The 14,855-nt window shown below is 39.1% G+C and overlaps 1 protein-coding gene across 2 annotated transcripts in view; it reads left to right on the top strand.

The window, feature by feature from the left end:
• Positions 1-13,266, top strand: part of GGH (gamma-glutamyl hydrolase) — a 32,603-nt gene extending 19,337 nt beyond the window's left edge. For both annotated transcript variants that reach the window (XM_089335308.1, XM_002710524.6), the window contains exons 5-9: positions 1,724-1,862; positions 3,920-4,026; positions 4,205-4,295; positions 9,278-9,415; positions 12,718-13,266. In XM_089335308.1, the coding sequence (XP_089191434.1) occupies positions 1,724-1,862; positions 3,920-4,026; positions 4,205-4,295; positions 9,278-9,415; positions 12,718-12,839 (597 nt within the window). In that variant the 3' untranslated portion in view covers positions 12,840-13,266. The remainder of the gene's footprint in view (positions 1-1,723; positions 1,863-3,919; positions 4,027-4,204; positions 4,296-9,277; positions 9,416-12,717) is intronic.
• The last annotated feature ends 1,589 nt before the right edge of the window (positions 13,267-14,855 follow it).

The following is a 14,855-nucleotide window of genomic DNA, read 5'->3' as shown; positions in this document are numbered from 1 at the left end:
ACACAAAAGACCAACTCTATAATAAGTAAAGTGTTCAACAATTTGTACACACACACACATTTTTGGAACTAGCTTTACAGTTAACTTTCATAATACAAATCATTGATGACAGAAGTTCTGCATGGGAAGTTAGTGCTCACTGAGTCCTGTTGTTAATTTAACAATTAACACTCTTACATATGACATCAGTGATCAACTGAGGCTCTTGACATGAACCACCTAGGCTATGGAAGCCTTTTGTTTCCACAAACTCTGTCAGTATTTAGACAAGGCCATAAGCAAAGTGGAAGTTCTCTCCTCCCTTCAGAGAAAAGTACAACCTTCTTTGATGGCCACTTCTTTCCACTGGGGTCTCCCTTACAGAGATCCTTCATGTAGGAGACACTTTTTACCACAGTGTCTTGGCTTCCCATGCCTGACATGCTCTCACGGGCTTTTCAGCTAGATCTGAATGCCTTAAGGGCTGATTCTGAGGTCAGAGTGTTTCTTAAAGCGATTGTCATTCTATGAATCTGCTGTGTGGACTACTTCCCATGTTGGAACATTCTCTCCTTTTTAATTCTATCTATTATTATTACCAGTTGTTTCTTATTGTTCTAGATGGGATTTTCCAGTTTCCCTGAGAATGATCCTTTCTTATAGCATATGGAACTGCTCTTTATACAATGATCCCCCTCCCATTAACCTGGGAGACCTCTGTTCTTCAAGAAGTCAGCGGCCGCTCTGCTTGTTCAGTGTGCTTCACGTAGTCTGGGCCTCCAGGGAACTGTTGGAGCCCCACTTTGCCTGGGCCTCTTTATTGCTGCTCATTAATTGAGCAGTATCCTCCAGCACTAAGTGACTCTAGTGTCCCCCTTTGTCCTCTTTTGTTCTTGTACAGCCCAGACATTGTCCCTGTTATTAATTCTCATCTCTTCTTGAAATATAACTTATTAAGCCTTTCTTTTCTTTTTTTTGAAGTTTATTTATTTATTTGAAAGCAGAATTAGAGAGAGGGGGAGAGAAAGAGATCTCTAGCTGATTCACTTGCCAAATGGCCACAACAGCCAAGGCTGGGCCTGGAACTCCATCTGGGTCCTCCATGTGCATAGCAGGGACCCAGCACTTGGCCATCTTATGCTGCTTTCCCAGGAACATTAGCAGGGAACTGGATTTTGCAGAAAAGGAGTAGCCAGCATCAGCGCTCAGATGGGATGTTGGCATCGCAGGTGTCGGTCTAACCTGCTGTGTCACAATGCTGGCCTCCCTATTAACCTTTCTTCACAGGTACCCTAGATCTCACATTTTTCTAGGAAACATACACTCTTAACTTCTCCTTTGCATTAGCTTGGATGCTTACTGTTTCTTCCCTCAACTATTAACAGCAATTCTCTAATTTTTCTGGCCTTAGTATGTTGCTAACACTCCCTCCCCCTTCCTTAAATGTTTTCCTAAATAACTGCTTTATATATTTGAGATTCTTATTTGGAAATGTTGAAGATCTAGGCTAAATGACCTGTAGCTTCTAACAGTCTTTGGGTGAAAATCCATAGTTTGTCCACAGATCACATTTTCCAGACTACGTGGGAGCTTGGGAATGATAGGCTACTTACTAGTCCTGGAGAATTCTTCAGAAATCCATGCACAACCCAGGTTTCTGTCCAGTAATGACAAACCCTGTGTGTAATTTTTGTTTGGAAAGGTTTAAATAAACTTAACTTTGTCTTTCTTTTGCTCTGCAAAGAGTTTTGATGATGGAGGCTATTTTCCTGTGTGGGGCACATGCCTTGGATTTGAAGAGCTTTCCTATCTGGTTAGTGGAGAGTGCTTATTAACGCTCACAGATACTATTTCACGTAAATTGCCACTGAACTTCACTGAGGGTAAGAATATGCTTTTCAGCCTTTCAGATGCATTTACTGATCAGGATTAATCAGCAGCAAATGTCAAAGTAAAAAGAGCTTATGCCATTAATTTTTAAATTATTTACATAGGCTAAAGACGTGAATAATCACCTTTGAACTTGTTTATGATGTTTAGTAATATCCGGACCATGTGTGATTTTCTTATTCTAAAATTAGACATCGTTTTGAGTCTTAGCTTTCTCACTTTGGCCTTGGAGAATGATTCAACCTCTTTTAGCTTCAATTTTCTTACTTGCCTGGGGTCTACCTCTTAGGGTTTTCTGTGAGAATTAAGTAAGATGATGTTTTCCAGCTAGTGTGTTGAGTGCTTTAAATATAACTAAAGTAAATGCTAGCTATTAAAATAGTGTCACCATTTTTTCCTTGGCCGTATACTGTTTCAACCCCAAATGGATATACTGTGGTTTAATTCTGGCATTCACCATCTGGAGTTAGCACATACTCCGTAAGTTAAAGTGTATGACCCTCAAGATGACTAACCTATTTCAGATGCCAGCCACAAGTCACATCCCCAGGCCACCCACATTTCATTTTTTTTTTTTTTTTGACAGCAGAGTGGACAGTGAGAGAGAGAGACAGAGAGAAAGGTCTTCCTTTGCCGTTGGTTCACCCCCCAATGGCCGCCGCGGCCGGCGCACCGCACTGATCCGAAGGCAGGAGCCAGGTGCTTCTCCTGGTCTCCCATGGGGTGCAGGGCCCAAGTCCTTGGGCCATCCTCATCTGTACTCCTTGGCCACAGCAGAGAGCTGGCCTGGAAGAGGGGCAACTGGGACAGAATCCGGCGCCCTGACCGGGACTAGAACCCCGTGTGCCGGCGCCGCAAGGCGGAGGATTAGCCTAGTGAGCCACGGCGCCGGCCCTTATTTATTTATTTTAAAGTCAGAGTTACACACAGAGAGAAGGAGAGGCAGAGAGAGAGAGAGGTCTTCCATCTGCTGGTTCACTCCCCAATTGGCCGCAACGCCAGAACTGCACCGATCTGAAGCCAGGAGCCAGGAGCCAGGAGCTTCTTCCTGGTCTACCACGTGGATGCAGGGGCCCAAGGAGTTGGGCCATCTTCTACTGCTTTCCAAGACCACAGCAGAGAGCTGGATCAGAAGTGGAGCAGCCAGGTCTCGAATCTGTACCCACATGGGATGCTGGCCCTGCAGGCGGTGGCTCCACCTGCCACACCACAGCGCTGGCCAAACTGTTCTAAGGATTTGAGAAGGACTGTAGTTACACAGAAACCACCCTTTATACTTTTGATAGCTTTTCTTCCATCATCTCAATGATTGTTAAAAACCCTGTGGGAAGTATCAGGCCATGCTGTTTTGGTTATGTGTCCTAGAAACTCAGTTTATACAAAAAGAATGTTTCAAGATACTGGGGTTCTTATGAAAGCCATTAGCAAGAAAGGGACCTGATTTAAAATACCTGCCATTAGAGTCTTAGACACATCAGGATTTTTATCCCTTTGTTGCATTTCTGAGTCTGACTTCAGAGCCTTCAGCCTTGACCACTAAGATAGGCTAATGTTTCCTTAATTGATTATTGAGAAGAAATTTCTTGGATTAGTTGTTATTAATCTATATTGTTTGTGTTTTTAAGTCCCAGATACCTTTGAAAATATGTTTTAAGTTTTGGATCCTTTCCTGGGGGCACAAATATATATATATATATATATATATATATATATATATATATATGGAAAATCTTACCTGTTTTACAGAGCTGTCTAGGGAAGCTGAGTTAGGATTCTGTACATATTCGATGACTAACCTGCTAGTTCTCATATCAGAAGAATTATACTTACTCATATTAATATTCTAGAAGAAGAATGCTAAGTCTAGAGTGTATTTGAGTTTATGTTAAACATATTCTGTGCTTGATTGGGATACTTCTGTGGAAATGATGTGTTTTGCTTAGCACTAGTCATCCTGATTATGTCCTAGTAATGGCTGCAGATAAGTGTCGTCTTGGAAATTATTGTTTCTTTTTTTTAAATTACTTCTGTTGTGCTTACATTATTTCAGGTGCATTACAGAGTAGAATGTTCCAGAATTTTCCTGCTGAACTGCTGTTGTCATTAGCAATAGAACCTCTGACTGCAAATTTCCACAAGTGGAGTCTCTCCGTTAAGGTATCACATTAATTACACAATGAAATTAAAATATTTAAAAATAACTGGCTTGGAATAGCTGGCATCAGAACCTTGGACACATCAGTATATTTATCTCTTTGTTGCATTTCTGTTTCTGTATCTGACTGCAGAGCCTTCAATGTTGATCATTTTATTTCATTTTATTTTTGTGTTCTAGAATTTTACAAGCAATGAAAAATTAAAGAAGTTTTTCAATGTGTTGACTACCAATACAGATGGCAAGACTGAGTTTATTTCAACACTGGAAGGTATATATATATATATCATTGTGACATATGTACTTTATTTCATCTGCTTTCTATTATTATTTTCATTTTATGTATATTCTTACGTGAATGGGATCATGTTACTTTGGGACCTGATGATGAAAGAGCATTTTTGAAGACAAGAGGCATGTTTTGTCCATGTTCCAAATCATCTGCATTTTACTTGGGTATTTTTTAGAATTAGAGGATGAAGAAGAAAAGTAAAGAATAAGTGAAGAGGGGACAGAGAAATAAATGAAGAAAGTGACTTCTGTTTTCTAGCAGTATTGCTAAATAAGTACCTTGACAGATTCTCTTCCAGACAGCACATATAGGAAAATATGATACAGGTAGAGATCTTTCTAAGTACATGGATGAAGTGGCAAGAAAATAAGGATACCCAGTCCCTAAACTCCACATTGTTTGGAATATTTAAACCAGCATTATTGTTGAATTAGAACTTGAGACAAAACTTGGGGACCCCTACATGGAAAATCTTTGCTAAAGCAGTGCCTAAAAGTCTACACCTGTATATAAGGGTGAACCCAGAATACACCTGAAAACCATGTGCAGAACTGCACAGAGAACTAAGGCAGTGGATTAGGGGTAGGAGAGTGAATAATTCTAACCACCATTCATAATGACAGGCTGGACACCCAGTGTTGCCTGTATTATACTAACTATAGCATTGGACAGATATCAAGACAAGAATTTTGTGTGATGTTGTCTCAGATCAATAGCTCTTGCACATCCATGGCAGAGACAACTGTAAATAATTTTTTTAGGAGGAATAGAATTTCCTCCTAGGCTTCAAGGAATTTCCCATATGAGATTTGAAGGTTAGTGAGTAGTTCATAGCCAAAAGATCACTGGTGCAGAAGGAAACAAAATACCATCCATGAGAACATGCAGAAGCACCTGATGTAGAGATAATCCTGCACAAACCCTAGATACTAGAATAAGGAGATAAAGGATGATACATTATAATCATATTTGAAGTATTAAAGAAATAAGGGACACTTAAAAAAATAAGCATGAAACAATCAGATGTGAAAACTACCAAATTCAGTTATTAGAAATGAAAATATGATTGAGATAAAAACTCAGTAGATAATCAGGAGATTAGATCCAGTTGAAGAGAGATTAATGAACTAGAATAGAATATAGATCTGAAGGAAACATTCAGGATACAACATAGAAATGTAAAGTGTGTGAAAGAAAGCTTGGAATCTGGAGGATAGTATAAGGAGTGAAAACCAAAGTGAAAAATCATCCTAGTTCCACCCAATTGGCGAAATTTGGTTATGTGCTAATAATAAGCACTACCCAGGATGTGACCCAGTGGGTGCATTCATGCACTTAAGATTGATTACAATCATATTGGGAACTTTGTGTCATTTCCTAATGAAGTTGAACATTCCCCAGTCCTAATACTTAGCAATTCTGTTTCTTGATTAAAAACATCTTAATGAAACTCTTTGATGTATATAGAAATGTATATGGCATTATCATTCAGGGTAGCAAAAAAATGGGAAACAGTGCAAAGTGTCAATAAATTAATGAAGTAGAATGCTGTACAGCTGTTAAACTTGATGAGCACACTTGCATGCATCACTCTGAATAAGTCTCGGAAACAATTTTTTGAGTTAAAGAAGCAAATCAAAGGGAATACATACTAAATATTTTCCTTTCTATGATATTCAAGACTTGGCAAAAAGGAAATGATATATTGTTTAGTGGTAAATCCAGAGAAAGGATAGGGTGACGAATGATTTTCTAGAGTGATCTTCATTGTGCTGCAGAAAGGGGAATACAATTTGGAAAGGACTTTTGAGGGTCTGTGAAAGTCTTGATCATGTTCTGTTTATTTGGGCGATAATCAGGTATTCATGTTATTTCTTCAACAGTATGTATTTTTTTTTCATTGTTCCAAGTGGAATCTCTTAATTTTAGAAATTGAAAAAGAAGGTGAAGAAAGAAATGTTGTCAAATGAACAATAATAGGGAGACAAAAACGGGGAAATAGAGTGATCATTCTGGTTGTCATGTGAGTGGATTGCCTGATCAGTGATCTTTTAATCCCAATGCATTCTTTATGGTCCCTGAGTCCTGATGAGAAGAGTTAAATGAGAAAATTGTGGTAGCTGATGATAGCTTGCCGAGTTGCCATGGTAGATTTTTAACTTTGAATAAGGATATTGCAGTTTAACCTTTATTAATATTAACCTTTATTCACACTGGAAGGTGAACTGTGAACAGTGACACATTAGGAGAATCTGTTGTACCCTGGTTTCCATTGATTTGGAAGACTCGATGACTATCAACTTAAGTGGGTCCTTCTGTGAACAGCCTTGATGCTGTCAGGAGAAATCAGAAATAGAAAAGGACCCCCCAAGAAGGAGGGTCTTCCATCTGTTCTGTGCTCCCAATGGACTCCTTACCCTGTCTTTCTGAGTTGGTGAGCATGGTTAGCATCACCTGAGAGGCTGGAGTACTGGAGTGGAGTGATTAAGAATAAAGTGCGAGTGTCACGTGGCATTAAAGATTGGCTATGTCACTGGCTTGCTTGTGTAGAGAAGTAACCCCTAAGAATTTAGAGATAACTTCTGGACAGTTTTGGGGGAAGGTTGATCAACCTAATCTGAGGTAAACCTATCATCTTCTCTAACCCTGTTCTTTGTGTATTTACTTCAGTTGGTTTATATTGCCATTCACCAAACCTGGGAACTGTCCTTGACCTCCTGCCCCCATTCTCCACACATTTAAAACATCTCTGCCAATTTCTGCTTCCCATATCCTTCTTGGCTCTATTTCTTCCTCTGTACCCAGCCTGCTCTGTGTTACCCCAGCATTAACTACCTTTAGAGGTAAGCATTGTGTTGCAGTGGGTTAAGCCATCTCTTTGGGCACCTGCATCCCATATAGGAGTGCATAGGATGGAGTCCACCTCCACTGCTAATTCAGTTTTCTACTAATGCCCCTGGGAGGCAGCAGATGATGGCTCAAGTATGGGGTTCCCTGTACCTGCTATGTGGAAGACCTGGGTGGAGTTTTGGGCTTCTGACTTTGGTCTGGCACAGCCCGGGCAGTTGTGGGCATTTGGGAAACAGATGGAAGATCAGCCTCTCGTTCCATCTCTGTTGCTCTGTCTTTAAAATTATAAAGAAACAAATAAACATTAATAAAACAATCACCTTCCACTGGATTGTGGCTGCAGCCTCCTAACCACCCCACAAACCCATCTTGCAGCAACCACTGGTGATCCCTCTGAAATTCCAGTCTGACTCTGTTGCTTGAACTCCTCAGTGACTCCTCTAGCAATGGAGTTTAAAGTATGGACTTACCTGATTATGAACTCCGTGCTCTCCCCTGTCTTCCCTGGTAGCCATAGGAATAAGGTGACCTGTTCAGTATATACACACGCAGAGTACTTGTTTGGTGCACACAGCCCTCCACATGGCGTTGTTTCTCTCCTCTGTGCTTTTTCTCGTCGTCTTTCCTCTTTGAGAGCTTCCCTTCCTCATCCTGCCTTCTGAGGAAGTCTTCAGTATCTTGAAAAACTTGGGTCAGTTGTCATTTCCCCGAGATCATCTTCAATTATTCCTCCGCATCTTCAGAGTCTTCCTTGCTTTGCTTTGTGCCCTTTAAGAATGTTTCTTACTGCACGTGTTTGTTCATAGTCTATCTTCCCCTCTACTCTAAGAACTCATCGAGAGTTGGAACTGTACTTATTCTCCTGTGTTTCTAGGACTTTGAGTAAACCTCACAGGTGTCAAAAAAATGAATATTTACATGAAAGAGTGTTGGGTTGGAAGTCAAGGAATCAGGCTTCATGTAGTTCTATTCCTGCTCTGTTGTCATAACAAGCTCATTTGAAAAATTTACCACCTGAACATTTCCTGACACCTGAAAGAAAGGAACACATGAGATGGTCTGTTATTTCAAATTTTCTTTCCATTCTTAATACTTTGTCCTGCAATTGTCAGGAACCTGCATTGGTCCTTTCTTATTGCAGCTAAATAAAGAGAGAAAATCTCCCTTGTTTCGAAATATCAGTATGTGTTGTGTTGTGTTTGTGCATTTATGTATCTTTCTACAGTGTTCTTTCACCTAGATGTCTCTACTTTCAGCTAATTCTCATCATTTCTTCAACTATTTTTTGATGGTTATAATTCCAAAATAAAAAAAAATAGAGGGAATATTTTCTTTTATTAAAGTCAGGAAAGAAAAACAGAAGAGTTGAGTATGTAAACTTTTCAGAAGGTAAATATTATGCATATTCACATTTTTTAAACATTATGGATTTTTCAAGCATATGTTAAAGTACAGAGAGTAATATAATGAACCAATGGCTGCCCATTTCTGTTTCAACGACTGTGGACACATGGTCATTCCATCTCAAGGAAATAAGTAAAATAGTAATAGTAGAAGTAAAAAGAATTGAATTGTTACCAACAGTCTTTAACATAAACTTTAAAAAAACTATTTTAAGAATTAATACCATAAAGTCATGAATCATTCTATAGACTGAGAAAGACACACAATTTAGGTGTAGACAAATTGGCTTACATAAAAGGACACTGAAAGTGCTGGTATAGTTAATTTTCATATGAATAAGTCATTTGGGGGAGAATTCATGATATGAAAGGCAGAGAAAGAGACCTATGGGAGAAACTTATATGTCTACTAAAATGTGTTTTTGACCACTGAACTGGAATATATTCCAAGGCTCAACTATTTTACCTTACTATGATTATCTGGGAAAACAAATCATATTACAAGTTGTAAAAGGTCACAGATCAGTGAAATGTGTTATTGAGATTTTTTTGCATTGACTATGAAAAGAAATTTTTTTTGTCTGAGAAAATACATACAGTTTTACTTTGTGTGCTGTAGTCATTTATAAAATACTATTCTACATTAGACATGAAAAATTATGTGACATCTTAAACTGTTCTTAATACTAGTTTGTGTTCTCGTTACAGGCTATAAGTATCCAATATATGGTGTTCAGTGGCATCCTGAGAAAGCACCTTATGAGTGGGCAAAATTAAAAGGCATTTCCCATGCACCCAATGCTGTGAAGGCTGCATTTTATTTAGCAGAGTTCTTTGTTTCTGAAGGTACTATGTGGATACATAATCTTATCAATCTAGTATAGTTTTGAAGGAAATTACTCTCACTGTAAATTTTGTATACTCTTTGTTATATAAATGTTCTATTGTATAGGTTTAACTTTATTTTTTTACAAATTTTTTAACTTTTGGCCAGTGCCGTGGCTCACTTGGCTAATCCTCCGCCTGCGGCGCCAGCATCCTGGGTTCTAGTCCCAGTTACTCCTTTTCCAGTCCAGCTCTCTGCTATGGCCTGGGAAGGCAGTGGAGGATGGCCCAGGTCCTTGTGCCCTGCACCTACTTGGGAGACCGGGAGGAAGCACCCGGCTCCTGGCTTCGGAGCGGCGCAGCGCTGGCCATGGTGGCCATTAGGGGAGTGAACCAGTGGAAGGAAGACCTTTCTCTCTGTCTCTCTCTCACTGTCTATAATTCTCTCTCTGTCTGTCTCTCTTGCTGTCTAACTCTGCCTGTCCAAAAAAAAATTTTTTTTTAACTTTTATTTAATAAATATAAATTTCCAAAGTACAGCTTTTGAATTATAGAGGCTTTTCCCCCCATAACCTTCCTTCCACCTGCAACCATCCCATCTCCCACTCCCTCTCCCATCCCATTCTTCATCAAGATTCATTTTCAATTATCTTTATATACAGAGGATCAACTTAGTATATACTAAATAAAGATTTCAAAAGTTTGCACCCACACATACACACAAAGTATAAAGTACTGTTTGAGTACTAGTTTTACCATTAATTCGCATAGTACAACACATTAAGTACAGAGATCCTACATGGGGAGTAAGTGCACAGTGACTCCCGTTGTTGATTTAACAATTGAAACTCTTATTTATGACGTCAGTAATCACCTGAAGCTCTTGTCATGAGCTGCCAAGGCTATGGAAACCTCTTGAGTTCACAAACTCTGATCTTAATTAGACAAGGCCATAGTCAAAGTGGAAGTTCTCTCCTCCCTTCAGAGAAAGGTACCTCCTTCTTTGATGGCCCGTTCTTTCCGCTGAGATCTCATGCACAGAGATCTTTCATTTAGGTCCCCCCCCCACCCCCCGCCAAGTGTCTTGGCTTTCCATGCCTGAGAAACTTTCATGGGCTTTTTAGCCAGATCCGAATGAATGAGGGCTGATTCTGAGGCTGATTCTGAGGCCAGAGTGCTGTTTAGGGCATTTGATAGGTTTAACTTTAAATAAAAATAATAAAAAATATTAAATTATATGAAAGCCTGAAATTGAGATGTTAGGTACTCAAGTAAAACCAGGATACTTAGTTATTTGATTTAACAGTGTCATTCACACTACAGGGGCTGAATTCTTGAACAAAAGCATAAAGAATGTTGGGTTCTTTTTTTCTTTCTTGAATAGTCCCTATTTAGATTCTCTCTCATTACTCTATTTTTTTTCTTTTTAAGGAAGGATGTTTTCATTATAATGTTCCCTGAGATTTAGCTGATTTTTTTCAAGACAGTGATATAAATTGAATACACAAAGGGACTTCAGAAAGCAAGTGGAGACATGGAATTAAAAGATAATAAATTTATTTTGGTGCAAAAAAAATTGAAATCTAAGTCTTGTGTTGTGGCATAGTGGGTTAAGCCACCACTTAGGGATACTGACTTCCCAAATCGGAGAGCCAGCTTGGGTCCCAGCTGGTATGCTTCTGATCCTGCTCTCTGCTTGTGTGCCTGGGAAGGCAGCAGACGATGGTCTAAGTGCTTGGGCCCCTGCCACCCATGTTGGAATCCCTGATAGAATTCCAGGCTCCTAGTTTTGACCATGTCCAACCTGACCTTTGCAGCAATTTAGGGAGCAGACCAATAAATGGAAGGTTTTCTCTCTCTCTCTCTCTCTTTCTCGCTCTCTCCCTTCCTCCCTCCCTCCTTCCCTCCTTCCCTCCTTCCCTCCCTCTCTCTTTCCCTCCCTCCCCATCATTCTGCCTTTCAAATAAATAATCTTTAAAAGAATTTGAAATCCATGCATGTTTTTTCATAATACACATTTTCCAGGAACTTTTTGAAGACCCCAACACCGTGTACATGGATTTCAGTTTTTTGCCCCAAATTAAGCTCAAATAAACTTACCTTATAATTCTATTTTCCATGAATGTTTTGAGGTATGTTCTATGCCTACTGGTCTGTGATTTTAAGGCAGCCTGTCTGAAGCTATCAAATTGCAGAATGTTAATAAGCTTTGTCTTTTTTTGGGTGTGGGTGGGAAAACACAGACATTTTCATACTATGTTTTGTTTGAGGATAAAATTGAGGATTTGATTGTAGTTGCTTACTTTTTAGTTGAGCAAGGTAAGTATAAAACAGAGATAGGGACAGAACTTGCAAGAGATGGAGCCTCACTTGGGTAAGTCAAGCCATTTAAAGACCTCATTCAGCAGTGTTTTCATTTCATCTCCACACTTATCCTGTCTTTTTCAACCCTCCCGCCCTTACTGGAAAGTTAAGTATGTCCTACTGTGTTCACTCTGCTCTAGAATTATGCACAGTTGAAAGGATGATTCAGTGACAAAAATTCTAAATGTGTTTTAAAAAATCTCCCATATGCAGTGTTAACCCAAAGAAACTGTTCTCTGTCCTGAGTGGGAGTGAACGAAAAGCAGCATGGGTGGCAGTATTAAATACACGGCTCTCTATTTGGCCTTTATCTTCCAGTGTCCTTCTTTTTCTAAAAATACCAGAAGAGCCTGTATTTACTTCATTTTGACTTTAGGATAAAGTCTGAGTTCTCACCCCATGATATTCAAATGTTAGCTATGCCCAACTTTCTCACTATGTCTCATACTGTTCTCCTATTTCTGCATTATCTCTATCTGCCTCAGTTTTACCAGTTTCTTTTTTAGCAGTTCAATGGAGATAAATTATAAAAACATCACATCTGATTCATTTCTGTATGGGTCTAGGTTGGAGTTCTTGAGCGTTGGGCTCTTGTTCTGTTTGTATTTTCCAGCTCCAGATTTTGTCTTAAGCAACGTAGCCACTTAGTAAGTTTGAATGAATGGGGAGCAGGTAACCCTTGAGATCTTTGCAGGATAATAAGCTGCTCTCAGAGGTAACTGCTCTGTATCAGGCACTGCTGTATTGGGGAAAATTTTCTAAGCGTTTTTCTTGTTTTTTTTTTTTTTTTTTTTTTTTTTTTTTGTGTGTGTGTGTGTGTGTGTTTTGTTTTTTGTTTTTTGTTTTTTTTTGTTTTTTTCCCACTTACTGCTGATTGTGGGAAGAAATACTATAAAGTAGCTTTTTGATAATTTTCTCATTCAATCTTTTTAAAAATTCGTACTTTCTTTTTCTTACAGCTCAGAAAAACCATCATCGTTTTGATTCTCCATCTGAAGAGAAGGAAGCACTGATTTATCACTATCGTCCAATTTATACTGGAAGTATTTCTTCATTTCAGCAGTGTTACATGTTTGATTGAAAGTCTTTGACATGTTAACAGATCAACTTTAAGTAATTCCTTGATTAAACTCTTGAAATAACTTGCTTCTTAAGCCAATGTTAGAAAACCATAGAAAGTCCTTTTCTGCAATGTGACTGCCTCTGATTCTTCATTCAGTTTATAGATATTTATATAATATTTGATAATTAAACAGGGAGACAGATAAGTAATCAATGTTTTTCATGAAAAATTCTTGTATCTGAAGATTAAAAAATTTATTGAAAATATATATTTTTTCTAATTGATTCTAGTGATACTGAAGATGTTTATGGTTTACTTATGATTTACTGTGATGACTCTCCTTTGTGTCTCAGTACTTGTGTGTATGTGTGCGTGTGTAGATAAGAACAAATATAGATGCTATCTTTTCTGTTTTAGTCCACAATTAAAATACACATTTTCTGAACGCAGACTCTGTCTTGAATTTTTTATCTTCCATGGCATCTAAGCACAGAGTAGGCCCTCAATAAATACTTGTAACTACTTCCTCATGGGTGAACTTTCTTCTTATGAAAAATAGCTGTCATATATTAATTTTGGTACATTTTAATAGAGTTTTCAATCTGTGGTCTCTTCCTCTACTTTTCACAGTCATATAGAAAACCTCAAAAGTCTGAAATTTCATAATTCGTTACAAGCTCCTAGGAGAAAGAGGGAATTGTTTAAAAAATGGTGGTTATGCCTTTGTTCTCTGGTCTTCCAGAACTGCTGCTAGGGAGGTAGAAACACAGGAAGAGAGTGAATGGGAAAGATGCAATTATGAATGATTTTGCATGTAGAAAAATGGGAGTGCCAGTGCTGTGATCTAGTGGATGGGGCCTTCGCCTGTGGCAATGGCATCCTGTGTGGGTGCCGGTTTGTGTCCCAGCTGCTCCTCTTTCAATCTAGCTCTCTGCTGGTAGCCTGGGAAAGCAATGGGAAGATGGCCCAAATGCTTGGGCCCCTACATCTGTGTGGGAGACTTAGAAGAGGCTCCTGGCTCCTGGCTTCGGAGCAGCCCAGCTCTGGCCATTGTGACCATTTGGGGAGTGAACCAGAGGATGAAAGACCTTTCTCTGTTTCTCCCTCTCTCTGTAACTATGCCTCTCATATAAATACATAAAATATTTTTAAAAAAGGAATAATTTGAAGTTGTTTATTGTTGAATGAACCATTCCAAGTTCCAAGTTCATGTCTTCCACTACTAAAAAAAGGTAGTGCCACTTACTACTCACCATGACAGGGCCCTTCCCAACCTGTTTGTGTTGAAACTGTGTGGATCTGCTTATCTCTGCAGTTCCTTAACAACTCTTCAACAGATAACAGCATTGCTCATGAGGTGTAAGATCCATTCTGCCAGCTGACTCCTGCTTGCTCCCAAAGGTGCTTCATTGATGATGACCACAAATGTATGAGAATGTGAATGATCATTGGTTTTCTGATCATGTTAAGTTTGCCATTTTTCAACTGTGTGTTTTTTGATGTTTCTGCTGGAATCTCTTTATTCTAAGAATGGAATCTTTCCAGGTTGCCCATAGCCCTACCTCCCATGCATCGCCTCCATCAGGAAGGATAGGCAAAGGCTTGAGGGCCAGGGAGAAGAATAGTCCTATTCAGGCCAAGGATGCCTGTCCTTTGTCAAACCTGAGACCACCATATTACTAGGAACAAGAGAGAATATTGGTTAGGGTACCTACTGATGTCACTGAGCAACTTCCTGGAAAGTCCTGGGAGGAGATGGCCGCCACTCTTGGAGGGCTCTCTGACAGTTTGTGCAGAGCCTGGGGTGGTATGGGGACACATCATGCTTTGCCAACAAAGGAGAAGCTGAGGCTGAAAGACAAAACGTGACCAAGGGAGTGAATGTGTAGATTAGAAAAAAGAACAGCAAGAAAGAACAAAAGAAAAAGTACTGGGGAAGCAAGGCCTTCTACACTGGTCTATAGTTGAATTTGGTTTTAAATTTTTTTTCTTTGCTTTTTTTTAATGATGTATGCCCACCTTATTTTTTAAAAA

Source organism: Oryctolagus cuniculus, chromosome 6 (genome assembly GCF_051225735.1).
Source record: "Oryctolagus cuniculus isolate XC-2025 breed Fujian yellow rabbit chromosome 6, ASM5122573v1, whole genome shotgun sequence".
Lineage (NCBI taxonomy): Eukaryota > Metazoa > Chordata > Mammalia > Lagomorpha > Leporidae > Oryctolagus > Oryctolagus cuniculus.
This window is presented reverse-complemented; position numbering and strand designations above follow the sequence as displayed.